Source organism: Syzygium oleosum, unplaced genomic scaffold, assembly GCF_021117445.2.
Source record: "Syzygium oleosum isolate NSW1041296 unplaced genomic scaffold, Sole_v2.1 Sole_v2.03, whole genome shotgun sequence".
Lineage (NCBI taxonomy): Eukaryota > Viridiplantae > Streptophyta > Magnoliopsida > Myrtales > Myrtaceae > Syzygium > Syzygium oleosum.
In genome coordinates, this window is record NW_026607487.1 from 20,385,998 (window position 1) to 20,406,216 (window position 20,219).

At 40.5% G+C, this 20,219-nt stretch overlaps 1 protein-coding gene and 2 non-coding genes across 3 annotated transcripts; 2 read left to right on the top strand and 1 right to left on the bottom strand.

Moving 5' to 3' along the window:
- Positions 1-302: 302 nt before the first annotated feature.
- Positions 303-4,613, bottom strand: LOC115683752 (asparagine synthetase [glutamine-hydrolyzing] 1). The gene is made up of 13 exons (XM_030608355.2): positions 4,466-4,613; positions 3,504-3,642; positions 3,204-3,299; positions 2,759-2,900; positions 2,470-2,660; positions 2,230-2,391; positions 2,063-2,143; positions 1,719-1,940; positions 1,497-1,631; positions 1,315-1,395; positions 1,137-1,223; positions 909-1,016; positions 303-814 (listed from the first exon to the last, which is right to left on the bottom strand). Exons 1-13 carry the CDS (start codon positions 4,543-4,545, stop codon positions 569-571), a joined length of 1,770 nt encoding a protein of 589 aa, XP_030464215.1. The 5' UTR covers positions 4,546-4,613; the 3' UTR covers positions 303-568.
- Positions 4,614-19,205: 14,592 nt separating this feature from the next.
- On the top strand, positions 19,206-19,290 carry LOC115683942 (small nucleolar RNA SNORD25). The gene has a single exon (XR_004006062.1). It is a non-coding gene; the product is annotated as a small nucleolar RNA SNORD25 (small nucleolar RNA).
- Positions 19,291-19,415: 125 nt separating this feature from the next.
- LOC115683943 (small nucleolar RNA snoR136) lies at positions 19,416-19,569 on the top strand. Its single transcript, XR_004006063.1, has one exon. It is a non-coding gene; the product is annotated as a small nucleolar RNA snoR136 (small nucleolar RNA).
- The last annotated feature ends 650 nt before the right edge of the window (positions 19,570-20,219 follow it).

Sequence of the window (20,219 nt, forward strand, 5' to 3'; positions counted from 1 at the left end):
TTTATCTAGTTAGTTTATGTTGGATCTTTGGCAGATTTTCCTTTTTATGATGAAAGAATTATATTGTCTGTTCCACAATTTCATGGTGCGAGTCTTCAGCTTGTTGGTTTTGGTAGGACTCGAATTTACAAGCTGAAACTAGTTTCTCTTCTCTTATCCTTGGTTAATAGTAAACATATATATAGGAAAAATCACAGAAGATTGGAAAGCAAAACTTAAGAGCGGAATCATTATGCAAAACTACATGTTCAGGAGGGGAAGAACACGGTTAGCCGAAAAGAAAAAATAATTTGGTGAGCTAGTCGGGGTAAACAGGAACCATATAGTTTATACTGAAGTTCAAATACAAGCTTTGACCATACCATGACACAAGTCATTTCTTGCTTAAAGCAAACTTAACAGTATTTTGAAACTAACGTGAAGAAGCTAGAGAATATAACACGTACCGAATTCTATTACATTGAATCCGAACTAGAACACAACTATTCACACAATGCTGACGTGATTTGACTAGCAAAGCTTTGCAAAATGAAGCTAACGCAGGACTGCCGTCCGTAGAAAGCAAATACTAGCTCTGGATTGCGAGTCCAGGAGCAGTAACTTCCATCATACTCATAACATCCCCTCCGATTTCCGATGGCACCATTCCAGTATTAACGGCAGCCACATGCTTGTCATAAGCTGAAAGGTGAACCCCGAGTGCAGCCCTGCCAGAAGGATCAAGGTTATTCGACCACGCGGCGTCCCACTCTATAGCCTTTGCAGTGCTGCATGCTATAGTCGGCCCTCCGGGAACAGACAATCTTGCTGAGTTCTGCATGATCAAAAAAACATGATCTCGCCAACATTAGCTAATATGGACTGGCTAGCTGCTTATGAGTGAACTTAAGAAAGTTCAGAAAGCACACCTGTGGGAAGAACCTCTCGAAAATCATCCTATAGTAGTAGCCTTCCTTTGTTGTGGGAGTGTTATGCGGGTAGATATGTGAAGCATTCTGCATCATTTTATCGGTGACCTGACAAAAATATCAAGTGGGCGATCGTAAGTAGTTGAATGTGATCCTATACAATGTTGAATATGGGGAAAAGGTCGAGAAGAGAGAAAATCATTGCAAAACTAGCTGGAAGAGACATACATGTTGGGCCGCATGTTCTTTAAGGCCATCTATCCAACTGTAGCCGACACCATCGCTAAACTGTTCTTTCTGCCTATACAGTATATGCTGCAGAGCATCATATGGAACACATCAACTGAAGGGTCCAAAGACATTAACAGATTTTGTAGAAACAAATTTCAGACTACAGTTTTCAAACCTTTGGCAAGTATGGATGCTCCTCATCATCGAAGGCCTTCCTAAGCACCCATTTCTCTATACGTCCTTCTTCAGGTTTCACCTGCATATGTGTTCCAATCACAATCTCTCGGTGCGCAACTGATTCTCAAGAACAATACGGACAAGAACCACAGTAACATGATTGATGGGATTGTCATTTACCATTTTCCATTTAGGGTCGATTGACATCGCAACATTGATGAACTCTTTATCCAAGAAGGGAACACGGGCTTCCAAACCCCACGCAGAAGTAGCTTTGTTGGCTCTCAAGCAATCATATTGGTGGAGGGCTTTGATCTGCAGACAATTAAAACATGTATAATTATCTATTCTTTTCCTCGAAACTTACATAGACAAGGATTTTCTAATTAAACTTTTTGTCACCTTGCGACATGTTTCACGATGAAATTCTTCTTTGTTGGGTGCCTTGTGGAAATATAGATATCCACCAAAGATCTCATCAGCTCCTTCACCAGAAAGCACCATCTTCACACCAAGAGACTTGATCTTACGAGACATTAGAAACATAGGGGTGCTTGCTCTAATTGTCGTCACGTCATATGTCTCGATGTGGTATATAACATCTTCGATGGCATCAATACCATCCTGTCGGAGGTCATACAGAGGAAATCTCAGGTTGTGAAGATATTATCCAACCATGTCAAGAAATTTAAAAAGAAAACAAAAAGAAAAAAAATAGAAATGGATTCAAGGTTTAGCGCAAGTACCTGCACAGTAAAGTGAAATTCATGGTGGACTGTGCCCAAATAATCCGCAACTTCCTTTGCGGCCTTTAGATCGGGTGAACCCTGCTCAACAGATTGAAGCACTTACAACATCTAGAAAAGCATCTACTCAATTTTTGATCTCCGTGATATAATAATCTGTGAAATACCTCCAGACCAACACAGAATGAATGAAGTTGTGCCCCCCATTGCTTGGCAGCTTTCGTGCTTGCCAAATGACGTGAAGTGACAGAGGCAACGAGTGAAGAATCTAGGCCTCCAGAAAGCAAAACTCCAAAGGGTACATCAGTCATCAGTCTTTTGATCACAGCCTATGAATTCACTCACAGATTAGGTCTCCCGTCAAAATCTCCAATTTGGATGATAGGAACAAAGAATACATCACTTACATGTTCAAAAGCACGCCTGAGAACAAGAGGATCATAAGGAACCGAGGGGATTGCCTCTGAGAACCAAGGTGGATTATACCACCTCCTAAATCCTCCTTGCTTGCTTGAGTACAGATGACCGGGTGGAAAGCACTCAAAGTGCTCGCAATCGTCATGCAGACCTTTCAGTTCTGATGATATCCAGACCGAGCCTGAAAGTGAACAGCAAAAGAAATGTTAACCATACTTAGATTTCTAGAAAGCTTTGTTACTCGTTTCTAAATCGCAAGGTCTCTCTATGAGGTGTTACCGTCGAGTCCCCATCCGATATAGAGGGAAGTGATCCCGATAGCATCACGGGCAACGATAAAGCTGTTGTCTCGCCTATCCAACAGCACAAAGGAGAACATTCCGTCTAGCATGTCCACAAAATCCTCCCCATATTCTTCATACTATCAGAGGCAATAAAGAGTAAAAAGGGTAATTTTTTAGGTCTGTTATTGCATTACATTGAATCAAACTAGGGGCTGCTAAGATATTCAACTATCAAGTTAAACAAAATTTTAGGCTAAGAGTTTCGTGCAACCACCGGTAACTGCTCTTAAAGCCTTAAAATTAGGTAAAGGGATAAGTCAACATTTAAACGTGGTAACATAGACAATTAAGTGATAAGGAGATATCTGGTAAAGATTAAATAACAGCTTACTTTTCTAGGAAAAAAGATAAAGGAAGTGAAAGTTTGCCAAGGGGCTCACCAGATGTGCAATTACGTCACAATCGCTACCAGTTCTGAATTTGTGGTTAGGCAAGAGCTTCCTCAGCTTTTCATGGTTGTATATTTCTCCATTCACCTGAATTTGAGATCGAAAATATTTGGTTTTAGCAAAGCCAGAGAAAGAATGCGACCGTAATTCCAAAAATCGAGTTCGACCGCCGGTGTCGTGATGAAAGTACTGATTTTGTCTAGGACATTTCCTTCAAAGGGTAGAAATTTGGAAGCATGCACCGTGTCTATTCCTAAGCCATAATTATGCGCAACAGTAAGCTTAACGTACAGTGACAACGACCGTCTCGTCCTCGTTGCTCAGAGGCTGATCGCCGGAAGCTGGATCGATGACCGCCAGCCGTTGATGGGCCAGATAGCAGTCTCCATGCTGGTACAGCCCGCTCCAGTCGGGACCACGATGCTTCAATCTGCTTAGGTAAAAAAAAATTCAAGTTACAACTCGTATTCAGTGATCGAAACCAAATTCATTCAAGAACCAACCACCCGTAATCCGGGTCCCGATTCCTTCATTAAAAAGCACGATCCCGTGTGCGGGCCAAAGCAATACGACTCGGCCTAGAGAGAAAATTCATCATCTTCCATATTAATATTAAATAATTACACCGAAAGTTACAGTTTTGAAAAACCAAACAGTAATGGAAACAATCAATCAAACAACGAGGAATAAAGATCCAAGGAATAAAAATACCAACACTACAGATAACGTTGGTCAAGTTAAGGGGTCCCACGGCCACGTCTGCATCTCCGAAGTTGGAGATCCAGACGCTGATGGGGGAGACTGTGAGAACAGAGTCTATTTTCAAAATTCTTTAATCAGCCAAAAAAGCCAGAGAAAAATTAACACATATCCGGATTGACTGAAATATTCTCTTCGTTCCATCGAGTTCACGCCGTATCACGATCACCAAGATTAAAGGACTCGCACTACCCGATGCGCTCGTACAGCATCATGTCCCACCGCCGCCCTCGAAGCATTTGATCGGAACCACAAATCCTCCCGTTGACCGCAGGACCCTCGCCCGTCCTCGCCGTGCGACATGAAAAGGACAGATTCGGATCGCGACGCGAACCGGTCGGTCTTTTCCTCCGAGTTTTAAAGGCGAGATTTCGGGAGAAGGGACAAAAAAGAAGAAGCGAAAGTCCGACGTGCATTTGCTGATGTGACGTGCGAATAAGGAAACAAGACAAAAAGAAAGTGAAAGGAAGGAAGGAAGGGAAGGAGGAATTTGCCTGCGAGAGAGCTCGAGCACTCGAACCCGTTTGGCCTGAGAGTCGCCGGAGAAACCGAGAACGGCAAGAATCCCACACATCCTGGCTTACAGGCTTTGACCGAGAGAATTCGAAAGAGAGAGAGAGAGAGAGAGAGGGGGGGTGGGAAGAAAAAGGAAGCGGCGGGGAGGGTGACGGGGGAGAGATCTTTCCCAAGATGGGAAGGGAAAGGTGGTGGTGGTGGTGGTGGTGGTGGTGGTGGTGGTTGTGGTGGAGGAGCGAGATGAGGGGAGGGAGCAACACGTATGGAGGTGGAGGAGCGGGGAAGCGGAACGGCGTTGAGGAGAAGAAGAAGAACGGTGGAAATCGGTGGCGACGCCGCTTCCCCACGCCTCCCCCCACCGCCTACTTATACTGCCCAGTCGCCGCGCCATCTGCGCTCGCGCGCGCCCTGTGCGCCCCCCCTCCTCACTAACGAGCGGCGTCGCTTCGTCGCGCGACACGTGCGCGCTCCTGGTTCGCTGTCGATCCTCCGTTTTTGTCCTGCATGACGAGATTCTTTGTCACGTCGTCATCACGTGGCGATCGATTTGATGGAATCGGTACGAAATTTTGTATTATATTAAGATCCCCATAGCGCGGGCATGATTACTCTCGTCAGCGCGATTAATCAAATTAAATTTCCATGACGACGAATTAGAGGTTGCTGGTGTACAAATATCATCTTGTAAAAATTAGTGTATAACAGGCGCTGATTAATCGATAAACAGATATAAAATTCGTGGGTGGGTAGTTACCTTGTTTTGAATTACTGGATAGGCCACATGCATTTCTCTAAAGTTTTGATCAGTTTTCACGGGTGATAAGGGTGATAAGAGTTTGATTACATAAATAGATTTGGACCAAATAATACAAGACGGGAAAATCGAGGATATTTTTGTAAATATGGGGTAGACGTCGAATTTAAATGCTTGTTCTATGACCGATGTGCATATTTAATGTATCGTGACATGAAGTAGCATTAAATGTTTTAGAATCTTCAAGATAAGGTGGTGTTACGTTTCGTTTCGATGCTTTTGGACAGAGGAAAAAAAAATCCTCTTTTGATAGTAAGTTATTGAGACGTGAGTGGTGGGGAAATGTCTACTTAATGACCATGCCATAAAGGCTTAAGCAATGTATGTAATTGAGGAAGGTCGATAGCATTTTCTTTTCGTCCCGGAAAATCTCACTTTGTATAAAGCGATTTCACGATATGACTTCGAAATGGAAAGCTCAACCATCGATTTCCTTATGAAGTATCTGTCCAAATCCGGTAAGATGACGAGAGTTCAATGGATCTCTCACCAAAGCAGAGCTCGAAAGAAAAGGGCACAAACACATCTTGCGATTTTTGACACATGCCCATCCCCGATGTAGCGGGACTCCTCTCTCGTTCTCTTTAAACTGAACTTCCTTGTTGCTTTAGAGCATCCGAAATTGCACCGAATTCGAAAATTCTCGTGCCATCCCAATTTGCGGTCTACTCGGTTGATGTCGAATGTCAAAAACTCACATAATAATGCACGTAAAATCAACGATCAACGTGTGGAATCAAAACGAGCGAAAACGATGCACGCGAGACACGTTTTTCGTTGATGTTGATTTGGTTGAAATGTCGAAGGGTGATGTGAATCCACCTAGGCATCGAAGAAGATGATGATGGGATGGGATGGGATATGTCCCCACCCTTCACGGTAGCGAGAAAGGCTTATCCCGCTCTCTGACACGGAGATTCTCCGCATCGCCTCGCATGTTCCTTTTAAACAGCAACGGCGGTTTCCAATAATGTCGCTCCTGCGTCCATCCCATCCGTCCATCCGTCTTTTGCAGCGGTTGCATTGACCGGCGACAACAAATTCCCCGGTTGAACCAGATGGCAAGAAGATAAACAATTAATTAAATAAAGGAAAAAAAAAAGTCGTAAAAAATCCTAAACCATATCCGCCACGAAACATTTATCCGAACTTTTTTGTGACATTAAAAATTTCAAATTATGCTCACTGTGTGATATATTTACTCTAAATTTTTCTTTGTGGCATAAAAAACACCAAATTTATATATTTGTGACACATTTACCCTCTTTTAAGGTTCCGTTCAAAGATATTTTAGCCAAAACAACGTCGGTTTATTTCACTTAAGTCACGTGGGCGCCATTGTCAATATTGTTTGCTTTTCGGCATCCACGTAGGCAGATTTTTAACGGTTTTCATTGATATCACGGAGAAAAGTTTAGGGGAAGTATGTCACGCTGGACATAATTTAAAGATTTTAACGAAGAAAACAGAGACGTGTTTTGCGAAATAAAGTGTCTCGGAAAATCGTCCTTGACGTGGAAAAACGATTCTGTAATTGAAGTCTTTGCTTTGGATAAACCCTACGATGATATAAGTAGAAGATAATAGCCGATTAGTCCAATGCCGGCAAGCAAACGAAACCCAAAATCTCAATTAAAAAGAATACATGTGCCCTGATTGTCAATCATCCATGTCTAAGATCTCTCAAGATGATGACACCCAAGGCATCGTTACCGAGGTGGCATCGATGCATCTTCTATGGAAATGGTCGATGTGAGGCATGGAAACGACTCTATTATAAAATTGAGGATGATAATTTTGATTAGTAGCTTATCAAACATGACACGCGACCCACGAAAGTTCGCCTTTATCCGGCATATCAGTCGTCCTCCGGAAAAGCGGCCGATGCCATTGGGAAGATAATGTTATATGACAATCTTTATTGTGTCCTATGAGGCAGCAAAACTAAGATGCATACCGAGCTAGATTAAGATAATGCCGCGAGGAAAGATTAACTCGATTCGAATTTGATGCGGTTCGGTGGGGCGTTAAAGCCAATTAATAATATGGCCCACCATTAGAATATTAAACTACTGGGGCAAACCTAAGTGACCACCCTTCCTAAGTAGGGAAGGGAAGATGGGGAGTTCGATTCTCCATCTTCTCATGGAAGTTAGGGGTGGGGGCGTTTAATTTCAAATCGTGAGTTACAACTCCCACGCTCTGCAAAGAGACAAAGCAAAAGTCTGAGAGTGAGTTGATAGTTAAAGTATGACAGACTAAAAAACAAAATTACGTCTTAATTTAATAGCTTAAGTTTTTAAGACGACTGATAGTAGTCCCCAAAAATCTTATATTGTATCAAAAACGGGAGGTCTTTAGTCCGAATGGCTCCCTTATCATTCATTTGGCAATGGTCCCAAGTCCCTCAACATCTCGCGCTCAATATGAAAATTGACTCAGACAATAATAAGATTGGCTGGTTATGATGTTATGTCGCATGAAATCGAGATGAAGTAGCATTCTCAATTACTTCGGGTTTGTAAATGTGTTGTTTTGCTCTTTTAAGGGATGTATTTATCTTGGTAAGGATAATATGGGTGATCGGTTCCCGAATGGGTCCATGTAACTGGCCCTGTCTTGCGGAATGGTGAAACCGAACAAAAGAGGAGGCGGACTTACTTCTTCTTCTCCCATTTATGGAGGACGACGAAGGTCGATCCAAATCCTCCTCTCCCAATCTGCTCGATCACTTTGCACACTTCCATTTGCGCGCTAGCATCACTATTCTACAACTCAATGAGAGCGATTTCAGTCCTCGGCCTCGAGGGTTTCAGCTCCGGTCGCAAATCCACTACTTTCCCGTGAAGGAATCTGTTGACACCCAAAATTATCCCTGGTGGGAGTGGGCCGTTTACAAGTTACAAAAGATATAGAGTATGGCCCACATAGCGAAAATCCAAAAAGACCGCAAGTCAGGCCCAGGGGCGTTAAGAAGACCTAAGGTAATTGTCGATAAGACACATCATAGAGGTGTTGACAAGTTCAAAATCACGAGCCTTGCACGTGACATCGACGAGTTCAAGATCACGAGCCTTGCGTGTGACGTCGACGAATCCAAGATCACGAGTTTTGCACGTGACGTCGATAAATCCAAGACCACAAGCTTTACATGTGATGTCGACGAATCCAAGATCACGAACTTTGCACGTGACGTCGACGAATCCAAAATCACGAGCTTTGCACGGAATCATGGTAATATGTGGTGGAAAATTTATTTACACGTGTCAAAAGGTAAAGATATGACCGTGCGCGTGAAGATCAAGGAAGAAATAAAGAGACACGTAGAAGAAAATTAGCTACTACGTGATGCCCAAGGAGCGTAAGCGACATCGATAAGTCAGGAAGCGGTTAAAATGCGAAACGTAAGGAAGTGGAAGACGACTTTCAAGAAGAAGTGCGGTCAGCAGTTATCAAGCTGCTCTGTAAATACTTAAGGATTTCCAACGAAAAAGAGACTTCTTAGACAAAAACACAACACATCTTTTATCTAGTCTTTATCCTTAATGCATTAGGAGTAGTTTTAATCGTAACTTTCAGATTCTTTGTCGTAGATTCAATTCCGACGAGGGTTTTTATCAGGGTCAGCATTGTTGATTAAATTCCAATGCTGTGCCACTAGTTCAGCGTCGTTGATTAAATTCCAGCGTTATGCTTAGAGTATAGCTGTTGATTAGATTCCAGCCATATTCTCTTAAGCTACGCCATTGATTAAATTCTGGCATACTTTGAAGTTGTGTCGTTGATTAGATTCCGACATAGCTTAATTTCAACATTTGCAAGTTGTTGCTTCATTGTTAGTACTGTCGAGTCTAGCATCATATCAAGTCAGGGTGTAAGATCTAAATTGAGATTAATAAATGCATTTGACATTCTCTGTCCAAGCTTGATTCAGGATCCTGGTCTACGCAGCGTTCGGTGAAAGATTTTCGACGGAGTAAAAACCGGCGAAACAGAATCAAAGCTCCATCCAAGCAAAAACCCCGTGCTCCTACCAGGCCAACTACTGAAATAATTGGGAATGTGAAGACTCGAGAGCTCTCTTATAGCGGAGAGAGAGATTTTTTTGGCACACCCCTAAATAATAGGTGCCAAGCTAGAGAGGTACATTGACGTAGATTGTATATGTTAGAGGTAGTTGCGCAACCCGACGGTGCACATAAAAAATTGAAAACGTGCTGAAAAGAAAGCGAGAGTGGGACAAATTGGCTCCGTCCCTCAAAACAATGCAATTCCCGCCAGCGTTGTTTAAGCCCAACGCGCAACGTCGACAACTGACTTATGTATATGCATGAAACCTTCGCGTGCTTTAATTAATTCTAAGTACTTTGTCTGTAGCTTTCTACCATGTGGTCCCTCGTGCATTTGCTCGTGTCGATCCACCCACCAGCACAAAGGGCAATCGAAGAGATATTCCCCCGCTTCTAATCTTATTGATGCTTATGATGTTCGGGCGAATTTGGTATGGTCGTGCCAAAAGTGCCATCTTTCTAGGACTCAAGGGGGATCGGGTAGGCCTAAAATTATTGCTTATTAGTCATGAGTAAAATGAGGGTTCATTAATTAAATTTCATGCGCTTTGGTTTGTGCACTATGGATTGCGATTGGGTATCTTGATAAATCGGACAAAAAGAGATCATTTACTATGATGGGGACCGGATAATATGTCGGTACCTTACCAAAACCTTTCGTGATATTATCAATTTCTATTTTTTTTGTCACAATTTGCAAGTTACTAAATTTCTTATCTTTTACCAATTCTATTTGCCTTTCTTATCAATTTCTTTTAAATTTACCAACTTTTGCATAAATTTACTAATCTTTATTTAAGTGAGTTACTAATTTTTCCGACTACGTAACAAATTTGTTTTGGAATACCAATTCTCATTTAATTAGTCACGTGGCAACATTTATTGGGCTTTAATATTTATCAACGACAAATTTTGTTTGCGAATCTTACAAAAGCCTTAAATTTATTAATTCTTACATGAAATCGACAGTTCTCATTTGAATTACTTGCCAACATCTATTTATTAATTTTCTAAACTTATCAAAATTCTTCATAAAGTTACCTACTTAACAACTAGTTAAATTTACCAACCCATTCTACAAAATACCTACCTTAATGGAAGTGATCACTAACTCTTCTTAAATTAACTTACCAGCTAGTTTTGCATTGTTATCTCTTATTTTTTGACTTCGTTACTAATGTTCATTTGATTTTTTTTCATTGACTTCTTTATTTCAAACAAACTGATTACTTATTTATCTTTTACCAACTATTGTTGACCTTTGTTACGCATCAAATTTTCCAAACTTTAAAATGAAATTGCCAACCTTTATTCAAGCAACGTATCAACTTTTTTTCGGTTAAGTTATCAAAGTTTGGGTTACTAACTAATTTGAATTAATTAGTTACCAATGTTAATTTGTTTTCTTAATATCTGATCTTTTCAAAAGCAAATTAACCCGTCTTTCACCAACTTTATTTACCTCTCTTAAAAATATCTTGTGTTTACCAACTAATATATGAAGTTACAAGCCTTTTTACGTGACTTACCTGTTTTTTTTTTCGATTGAGTTGTTAAACTAGTTTTGGTTCTAATTATCATTTGAGTTGCTTAATAATATTTAACCAAATTTTTTTATCCATTTGTACATTTAGTTACCACTTTTATTTGTCTTACTAATCTAATCTTTTTTGCGATTAATTTACCAACTATTTTTTGTGTTACCAATGATGAAATTTATGTACAAATATCTTCTCTTGTTCTTTCATCGACCCCACACGACTTATGTACCAATCTCCTAGGATGGTGGGTTAACCAAAGAATCCAAATGGAGAGAGTCAAGACAGCAAGCAAAGCATGGGCAAGTGTCAGTTTCACATACCTCATACCATAAGTCAAAAATACTGAAGTTGATCCAGCGTCATGCTGGCCTAATACCCAAAAAAACCACAAACTTTAGCTTTTGTCCCATTTCTATCTTTTATTTCATAAAAAACCTCCAACTTTAGATCATGTCTCAATTCTACCCTAAACTGTTTTTTGTCTCATAAAAAACCCTCAACTTTAGGTTCAGTCCTAATTCTACCCTAAGTTTTTTTTTTGTCTCATAAAAAACCCTTAACTTTAGGTTCAATATCAATTTTACCCTAAACTTTTTTTATCTCATAAAAAAATTTCAACTTTAGGTTAAGTTTCAATTTCACTCTAATTTTTTTGTTTCATAAAGATCTCCATTAACCCTCCGTCAAAATCGCCCTCAGGATGTTGCGCATATCGATCTCTCATGCTTGGGAATGTTCCATCTCTCGCGATCGAAGAGTGCTTGGGATACTCAAACAGCTCTTGCTTGAGAGATTTCTATCTCTTGGTTGTCAACGAGAAATTTTGGACTGAGGGTTAATGGAGTCAAATTTGTGACTCAAGTAAAATTTTGTGGTTTTTTATGAGACCGTAAAAATTTTACAGTAAAATTGAGACTAGACGGTAAAATTGAGACAATACCAAAAGTTTGAGATTTTTCATGGGGCAAAAAAAAGCTTAGGGTAAAATTGAAACAAGACCTAAAGTTGATGATTTTTTATGAGATAAAAAAAAGTTTAGGGTAGAATTGGTACAGACCTAAAATTGAAGAATTTTTATGAAATAAAAAGTTAAAATAGAGTAAAAGTTAAAATTTGAGATTTTTTTGGATATTAGACGCGTGATGTTGGGGTTCAATCCACATGGCCCTTCCTGTCAAAGGAACAAAAAGACCCAAAAAAACGAAAAAGGCACATCGGGCATTGTGCAGGACCACAATTGCAGGAGCTACGCATGCTGTACGAAATTGGAGTTTTGGCCGAGCACGACGGGACAGAAGTTCGGGTACGAGTGTCCAGTTGGAAGATGAGGACTACACTGTTGGACTGGGATGGCCATTGGTACTGTTTTGGACAAATCCAGTTTCATTGAAGTCCAGTTTCAGGGATTGAATCAATGGACAGGGAGCTACCATTCCCAGTTGAATCAAATTTGGCCAGTTGGTCCCTCCAACTATAATTTCCAAGAACTGACCCATTTAATTTTTTGGTTTTAGTTAAAAGTTTGATGCGAATATTCCGTGTTCTTTGTCAGTTTAACCCTTTTAATCCGTGCTTGACACTCTCGATCTATGCAATATGGTGGTTCACACTAATTTCCACATATAGAGACGACATTTGGCACATCAAGGTTGAAGAAAAAGGTAGTCTAACCACATTTTCTAAACGAACCAGAGCCATTCCGAATTAACCTTGGCTTCGATTCCAAGAGCTAACGATCTGACAATAGGGGATATGCCGTGGCGACAAGAGGTGAAAAGCGCGCTCTCTAGAGGCAAGAAGACCTTCCTCCAAGCACACATACCATTGAGAAGGCGAAGTGATTTATGATAATTTTTATCCATAGAGCAAAATGGAGTAGTTCGAGCTTTGTTCGCAATTTCTTAATTTCAACCAAAAATAATAATTTCTTAATTTGATTGATTACCCACGAAAAATGGAACAAAAAACATCATTCGATTCTTTGATCCTCAAGAAAAAGAGACAAGCAAGGTTCCGTCGTTGAGTCATGAAAATCTAAAAAAAAGAGTGAAATGGTTCGATTCTATAAGTGGAATCTTTTATAATAATGGAAACAAATGGGATGCGGATAATTCAAGGATCGAAGTCGATTTTCTTCATAAACAGAAGATACACACGGTGGTGGAGGAGAAGATCAGACGTGCAGTGTGCCGGGAGAGGATTATGGCCGTCATTATTGACTTAAATTCGCGTGCAAAATGGTGACTGAAAAAGAAGCCTAGGATGGAACCCTCTTCGGAACCAACTCTTTCGGGCCGATTCCATTATTCAAAGAGAGACGACAGTCGGAGGGATTAGGCGATGCCCACCAATGAAATGGAGACCAGCAGCGAAGGAAAAAATATAGTCCGAACTCGTGTTATGCGCGGCGACTTGATATTAAGGAACGGGTGGAAGGAGAAGGGGTAGATGGCGACCGACGATGGGCACGTGGATGGTGGGTGGGGGGGGTTTGTCTGCAATTGGCTACGCGTCCACGACTGTCGATGTGGAACGGGATAAGAACCGGCGAGAGTACGACGCGCCAATAATTGCCAACCACACCGACGTCTTTCGTCGAATGGTTTTGCTTGGGATGAACATGGTCCGACCGTGGACCATGATGAGATTGGTGTTTACCAACTGGCACGTGTTGATCTTTTATACAGGGTAAAAAATGGGAAGCGGGAGAGGGAGTCACGTTTTTCACTCGGCCTTATCCATTTCACTCGCCAAGCATTTAAAAAAGAAATACGAGTTTAACTCGTTAATCAAGTTCTACTTCACGGCCTAACTTTTCCCCTTCACTTTTCATCAGATAAACATGGATGGTGTGTACAATCCAAATCTGAAAATTCAATACTTTTGAACTCGATGTCGGCCCCCGTGCGTTACTAACTCTTGTCATTACATCTGAATCCGTTAGTTGTACATCAAACTTTTATCGCCCACCAAAAAGATCAAAGCGATTGGAGAAATGCTGGGAAAATTACCAAAACATTCCTAAATCTATTACGATTGTGCCAATTCGATCTTAAATCTTTTTTTTTGTGCTAATTCAGTTCTAAACCTTTTGTATTTATGTCAATTTTATCCATCCAGCCAATTTTGACTGACAGGCGCTACGACCAGCCAGAGATTAAAGATGAAGATGAAGGAAAAAAAAAAAGATAGGAAAAAAGAAAATAAAAGATAAATTGATAAAAAATTTCGAAAAAATAAAAATAATATTAAAAAATTGACACGTCAGCCTTCCCGGACGGCTGGCGTCCATGTCAGCACCAACCGGCCAAAATTGGCGATTGGACTGGATTGGTACAAATGCAAAAGGTTTAGTACTGAATTGGCACAATTATAATAGATTTAGGACTGTTTTGGTAATTTTCCCGAGAAATGCATGTCATTCATCCACTAATCGAAATGATGGGAAAAGTGTTAAAACAGTCCTAAATATTTTGTAGTGGTGTCAATTTAGTCCTAAAGCTTTTTGTAGTGGTGCCAATTAAGTCCTAAACTTTTTGTCTTTGTATCAATTCAGTCATTACGGCTAATTTTGGCTGGATTTTGCTAACATGAACGCCAACTGACTTACGCGGCACCGCAAACAATGACATGGACAACTATTAATAATATTTTAATATTTTTTGAATTTCTTATTTTTAAATTTCTTATTTCTTTTTTTTCTTTTCTTTCTTTTTTTTTCTTTCCCCTTCTTCCTCCTTCAGCCAGTCGCCGGTCCGACGACCGGCCAACAAGCCCCGCTGGCCACTGGCGACGGCGGCGAGGCTCGACCCTCGCCGGATGGCCGCGAGGGCAGCCTTGCGCTGGCTAGGCAAGGCTCACCCTCGTTGGCCATGGGGGAGGCCCGACCTCGCCATATTCGGCGAGGTCGTGCCGCGCAGCCTAGCTCGAGGCCGCCCTCGCAGCCATCCGACGAGGGCTCGAGCCTCGCGCTGGCCTGGGCGAGGCTCGCCCTTGCCGGATCTGGCGAGGGTCGAGCCTTGCCGGCCATGGGGGAGGCTCGACCTTGCTAGATCTGATGAGGTCGCGCCTCACCCAGCCCAGCTTGAGGCCGCCCTCGCGGTCATCCGGCAAGGTCATGCCTCACCTAGCCGCTAGCGAGGGTGAGCCTCGCCCGTGGCCGGCGGAGCGACCCTCGCCAGTGGCCGGTGGGGCTTGCAAGCCCTGGCCTCCAGTTGGTTGCCGGACCGGTGACCGACTGGAGGAAGAAAAAGGGGAAAGAAAAAAAAAAGAAAAAGAAAATTTTAAAATAAATAAATAAAATTCAAAAAATATTATTAAAAGTTGTCCACGTCATCGCCGGTGGTGCCATATAGGCTGCCCGACGTCCACGTCAGCAAAATCCGATTAAAATTAGCCGGAAGGACTGAATGGCACCAAAAAAAGATTTATGACTAAATTAGCACCAATGCAAAATGTTTAAGACTTTTTTGACACTTTTCTCTCGAAATGATTGTAAACATTCGCAAACTTTTGAACTTGATGTCGTCCCCTATGCATTACTAACTCTTGTCATTATATTTGAATCCGTAGTTGTAAATCAAACTCTTGTCGCCCACCAAAAAGATTAAAGCGGTTAGAGAAATGCATGTCATTCATCCACTAATCTAAATGCTGATAAACACTTGCAAATTTTGACTCCACTTATCCACTTCAATTCAAAAGATGATAACCGCCGGTTCATTTGGATAACATTACTCCAGTACATAATAACCGCTAACTACCCACAAATTTTAATTGCACAAAAAAGGAGCACGGAAGCATGCGAACTCTCAATTCCGAACTAATGTGGAACTATTAGTAAATAACCATTAAAGACACCTATTAGTGTTGTGAAGGTTACAAAAAAAATAACTCCTCTAATTATGTGGGAGTTGCAAATAATAATTCTTCCACCCTTATATTGTACAACGGTGGAGTAATGAGGAATTATAAAAGAAAACTAAGGGTGCGTATGGTAACGTTTCTATTTCTGGGAACAATTTTTTTTCATAAATAGTTTTTTCTATTTCTATTTCCCGGAAGAGTTTCTGAGCAAAATAATGCGTTTGGTAACTGCACAAAATTTCTATTTCTAGAACAGAAATTTGTTTGGTAACTGCACAAAATTTTTATTCCTGGAATAGAAAAAGAACAGAAATGCGTTTGGTAACTGCACAAACTTTCTATTCCCAATTTTTTGCATTCAAATCTATATCTTTTATTTAATTATAAGTACAAGTTATAAGTGAAAAAAATCAATAAGCATGATTTATTGGTTTGTCTAATCCTTTTTAGGGGTTTAAAACCCCTTTTAATCCCTAAACTAAGGAATCTTAAAAAATACCACTTGGGCACCTCAAAAATTTAAATTTCACTCAAAGTGGGTGGCCACAGGTATTCTAAGCCATTATGGAAATTTTTTATATTTTTTTGGGGTAAAATTTATTAAAATTTTTTACTTTCCCTAAATCTGTTTCTTTTTATTTTTCCGAAAATTTTTTGTGAAATTTTTTTAATTTTTTCAATTTCGGAATTTTGCAAATATTTAAGGGTTTTCTGAGTTTTTCTGATTTTTATGGATTTTCTGAGAATTTTTTTGATTTATATGAATTTTGGGAATTTTTTAATTTTCTAATTTTTTATGGGATTTTTCTGAAATTTTTCTAATTTTTATGAATTTTCGGAATTTTTTAATTTATTCTAAGCCATTATGTGAATTTTTTTTTGGGGAAAAGTTTATTAAAACTTTTTACTTTCCCAAAATTTGTCTCTTTTTATTTTCCAGAAAGCTTTTTATGAATTTTTTTTAATTTTTTCAATTTCGGAATTTTGTAAATTTTTATGGGTTTTATGAGTTTTTCTGATTTTTATGGATTTTCTGAGAATTTTTCTGATTTTTATGAAATTTTAGAATTTTTTAATTTTGTTATAATTTAACTAATTTTTTATAATTTTATTATTATTTCGGCCGAAAATGGACCGGACCAGTGCTTTGAGACGGTTTGCAGACGACGGAGGATGGAGGAGGAGCTGAGGTCGCGACTTGAGGACTGGACCTTTCTATTTCTATTTCTATTTCTAGGAACAAAGAAGTAGATTTTTTCTACTTCTTATTTCTGCTCCAAATCTATTTCTTGGCCACTTTTCTATTCCAGGAAATAGAAAAATAAAATGCGTTACCAAACGGATTTCTGTTCTTTTTTTGTTCCAGGGAACAGAAGAACAGAAAAATAGAGAAACAGAAGCGTTACCAAACGCGCCCTAAGTGTCTTCTCTCACCTTCTTCTCTGAATAGGTGGGGGCTTCTCACAAGCTAAAAATGCAGAATATAGAAAACATCGAAAAATAATTATTAGCTGTCGAAATTCTCTCTTCTATATTGATTAGGGGTGAGCATGGTCCGGGTTGGGCCGGTCCAACACCTAACCTTGGGACCAACCCGCACAGTGTTGATCCCTAATTTTTGGGTCCAAGGACCGACCCTATTGAGCTTCGGGCCGAGGACTGGTTCGTTCCTATGGGTCTGGTCTAGTTCCAGGGTCAACTCGGGACCAATCAATTTTTTTATTCCTTTGAAAGGACAAACAGTACATTTTGAAAATACATATCCATCGACAATGCAATATTGAGTAACCAAACTATGGATCTCGGTACAAATCAAATAAAAATCTAAGATAAGACAACAACAAAAATCTCCACTTAATAGTATACGAACATGTAAAATAAAATAGTCAAAATACATAACATAAACCATGAATTATATAATTTCATATCATGTTCATTTTCAAAAGATTGTTTCAATTTTTGTGTGAGGTTCGCTGTTTGTGAGGTGCCGAGGAAGGTCGAGTGAGGCGACCTGCGTTCACCTTTCGTGAGGCACCGAGGCGGGCCAAGAGAGGCGAGCTGATACGTGAGGCGAGCAAGGAGAGATTGATCCAGCGAATAGCTACAAAGAAGCGAGGGAAGAAGAGATGTGACACTCAATAGTCAATAGGGTTTATATTTTCAACTCCAGAAGAAGAGTAGGGAGGGGCCCTAGGTTCTTTGGAAAACAAATAAATATATTTTTATTACTAACCATAAACTCTCAGGACTGATGACCAATCCGCACAGTATAAGATCTAGGAGTCCCAAGACCAAGGACCGACCCAGTCTCCCTAGGAACCGGACCGGGACCAGTAGGGTTGGGCTGGTCCAGGGTTGGTCTAGGGTCAACCCTGGACCGTTGCTCACCCTGTGCGTTAATTCTCTCGTCTATATTGATCCAAGAGCTCTTGTATCGTGCAACCCAAGTCTTGCTCGAGTAGCACGAGTTGTTTAGGGGTTCGGTGATGTATTAAATAAAGACTGTAGATTTGACTAGCAATGTAAAATAGTCCGGTCATTCCGGAGGAATTGATATTGAGACTGCAAGAGGTATGTAGTTCTATAATTGTGCTGTGTTTCCGCTGCCCATTTTTCATCCGGAGCTTTAGCAGAAGGGGAAAAGGAAACACTTCCCAAATAAGTGGGGGCTAAAAAAAACAAAACAGGTGGGGAAAAACGTAAGCCCAGTTCTCAAATAAGTGAGCCCACACTAAATGGCCCATCAGAGGGACAAACTCTGACATGGGCCACCTTCATGGGCTTCCTCAAGGCCCAATAGATAGCACGCAACTTCGGACGCTGTTGGTTTGATGGGGAGAACTAGGGCAAAATAATACGGCCAGGCTCGTAGCGGAAATGCATCGGTAGCCGCTCATCTCCTGAAACGAGACGGCATTTCGACCGTCGGATTTGTCCCTCTCTCTCTTATAAAGGCAGAACCCACCCCATTTCTGTGCACCGTCAATCGCCACGGCGCTGGGGAAGCTAGGGTTTCGGTTTGAACGATTCTCCTCCATTCGATTGGATTTGCTCTCATGCTCTTCGTCGTCGTCGTCGTCGTCGGTTGATCCGACATAGGTAATCCGTGGTTGATTAGTCGGATTGCTTCCGCGTGAAACTTGCTTTCGTATGCGTTTACACGTGTGTCGATCTGCGTGAGATTGGGATGGCTTTGTATTCTGAGCTTCACTATCTGGTCTGTGAGGAGGTTATTCAATTCCCACAAGACTCGTTCCCTTGAAGCAATATTACTCCGTGTTGCTTTCTTTTCAATAACCAACTCCCTCAGATTTCTTTTTGCTTTGGGAGAAACACTGGAGCAGCTACATTTCCACCTTCAACTGAAATCAATGTCCTTTCTTTTAAAAGTGTTTTTCGTTCTTTTGTGCGGTTGTTGTTCTGTTAGTGAGACGGTGATGAGCTCTACAGACCTGTAATGACTTGCGAGAATGATCGCAACTCTTTATGAACATCTAAGGGACTGAGTCTCACCAAGCAGACAGATGCGTCGTCATCCAGATTGAAATTGGAATTGAAATTGAAATTTAGTACTCCAATCCAGATGTTGAGACTGTGTTGGTGTTGTTATTGTCGTTGTTGCTGCAATAAAAAACGTTTGGCTTCATATTGCCGTTGAAGCAATCAGAATGGCTTACGCCGGATGTGGTTGTGTCGGGCATTTTCCAGAGTGAGGCCGATAAAATCGTTCCCCTCGCTATCCAGTGCTTCATTCTTTGTGAAGTAATTTTGGACGTCGGGGAACTACATCACCTCTTTTTCTCTACATTAGCAAGTCTTATTTTCTTTTCTGAACACGAAATTGAGCTGAAGTTGGTCTCCCCTACCAATAGACCTGTCAAATGAGCGGATCGGATCAAAAAATGGTCCGACCCAAATTGACCCATTAAACCGTTTGTGATTAATCGCAATTTTCTTGATCCATACCCGACCCAATTCGACTCATATTGTTAAAACACTTTCATATTTAATTAAATCTAGGAAAACTAACACTTAAACTAATATGAGAGTTCAGAGTGAGTAAGCGTTAGATTAAGTGAGGGTGAGAGAGATGAGTTGAGTTTAAATAAGTTGTAAATTCATTTATGATCAATTTACGATTTATTTATGATCTATTTAAAATTCATATTATGCCTATACCCATTTATAATCTATTTATTATTATATGGGTTAAAAAATGGGTTTATAACCCATTTTGACACGTCTATCTACCAGGTAACGTAAGAGCCTGGACTATCGATATTTTCTTTCTTTAAATCGATGATTGATCAATATTATCAGAGTACAAATCGTAGAGAAATTGCTATAACCCCTTTGAATAAGGGGAGAAATAAGTTTAGATATTATGATAATTCGAAATGATTTATCTGCTCAGAAGACCCTTAAGAAGAAGAAGAAGAAG

Excerpts from the sequence above, each read along its gene's own strand:
- LOC115683752 (XM_030608355.2), bottom strand. The coding sequence starts at position 4,545 with ATGTGTGGGATTCTTGCCGTTCTCGGTTTCTCCGGCGACTCTCAGGCC. Across the intron at positions 2,392-2,469 it reads TCAGGCGTGCTTTTGAACAT|GCTGTGATCAAAAGACTGAT; the intron begins GTAAGTGATGTA and ends GTGAATTCATAG. Across the intron at positions 815-908 it reads TCGAGAGGTTCTTCCCACAG|AACTCAGCAAGATTGTCTGT; the intron begins GTGTGCTTTCTG and ends TTGATCATGCAG.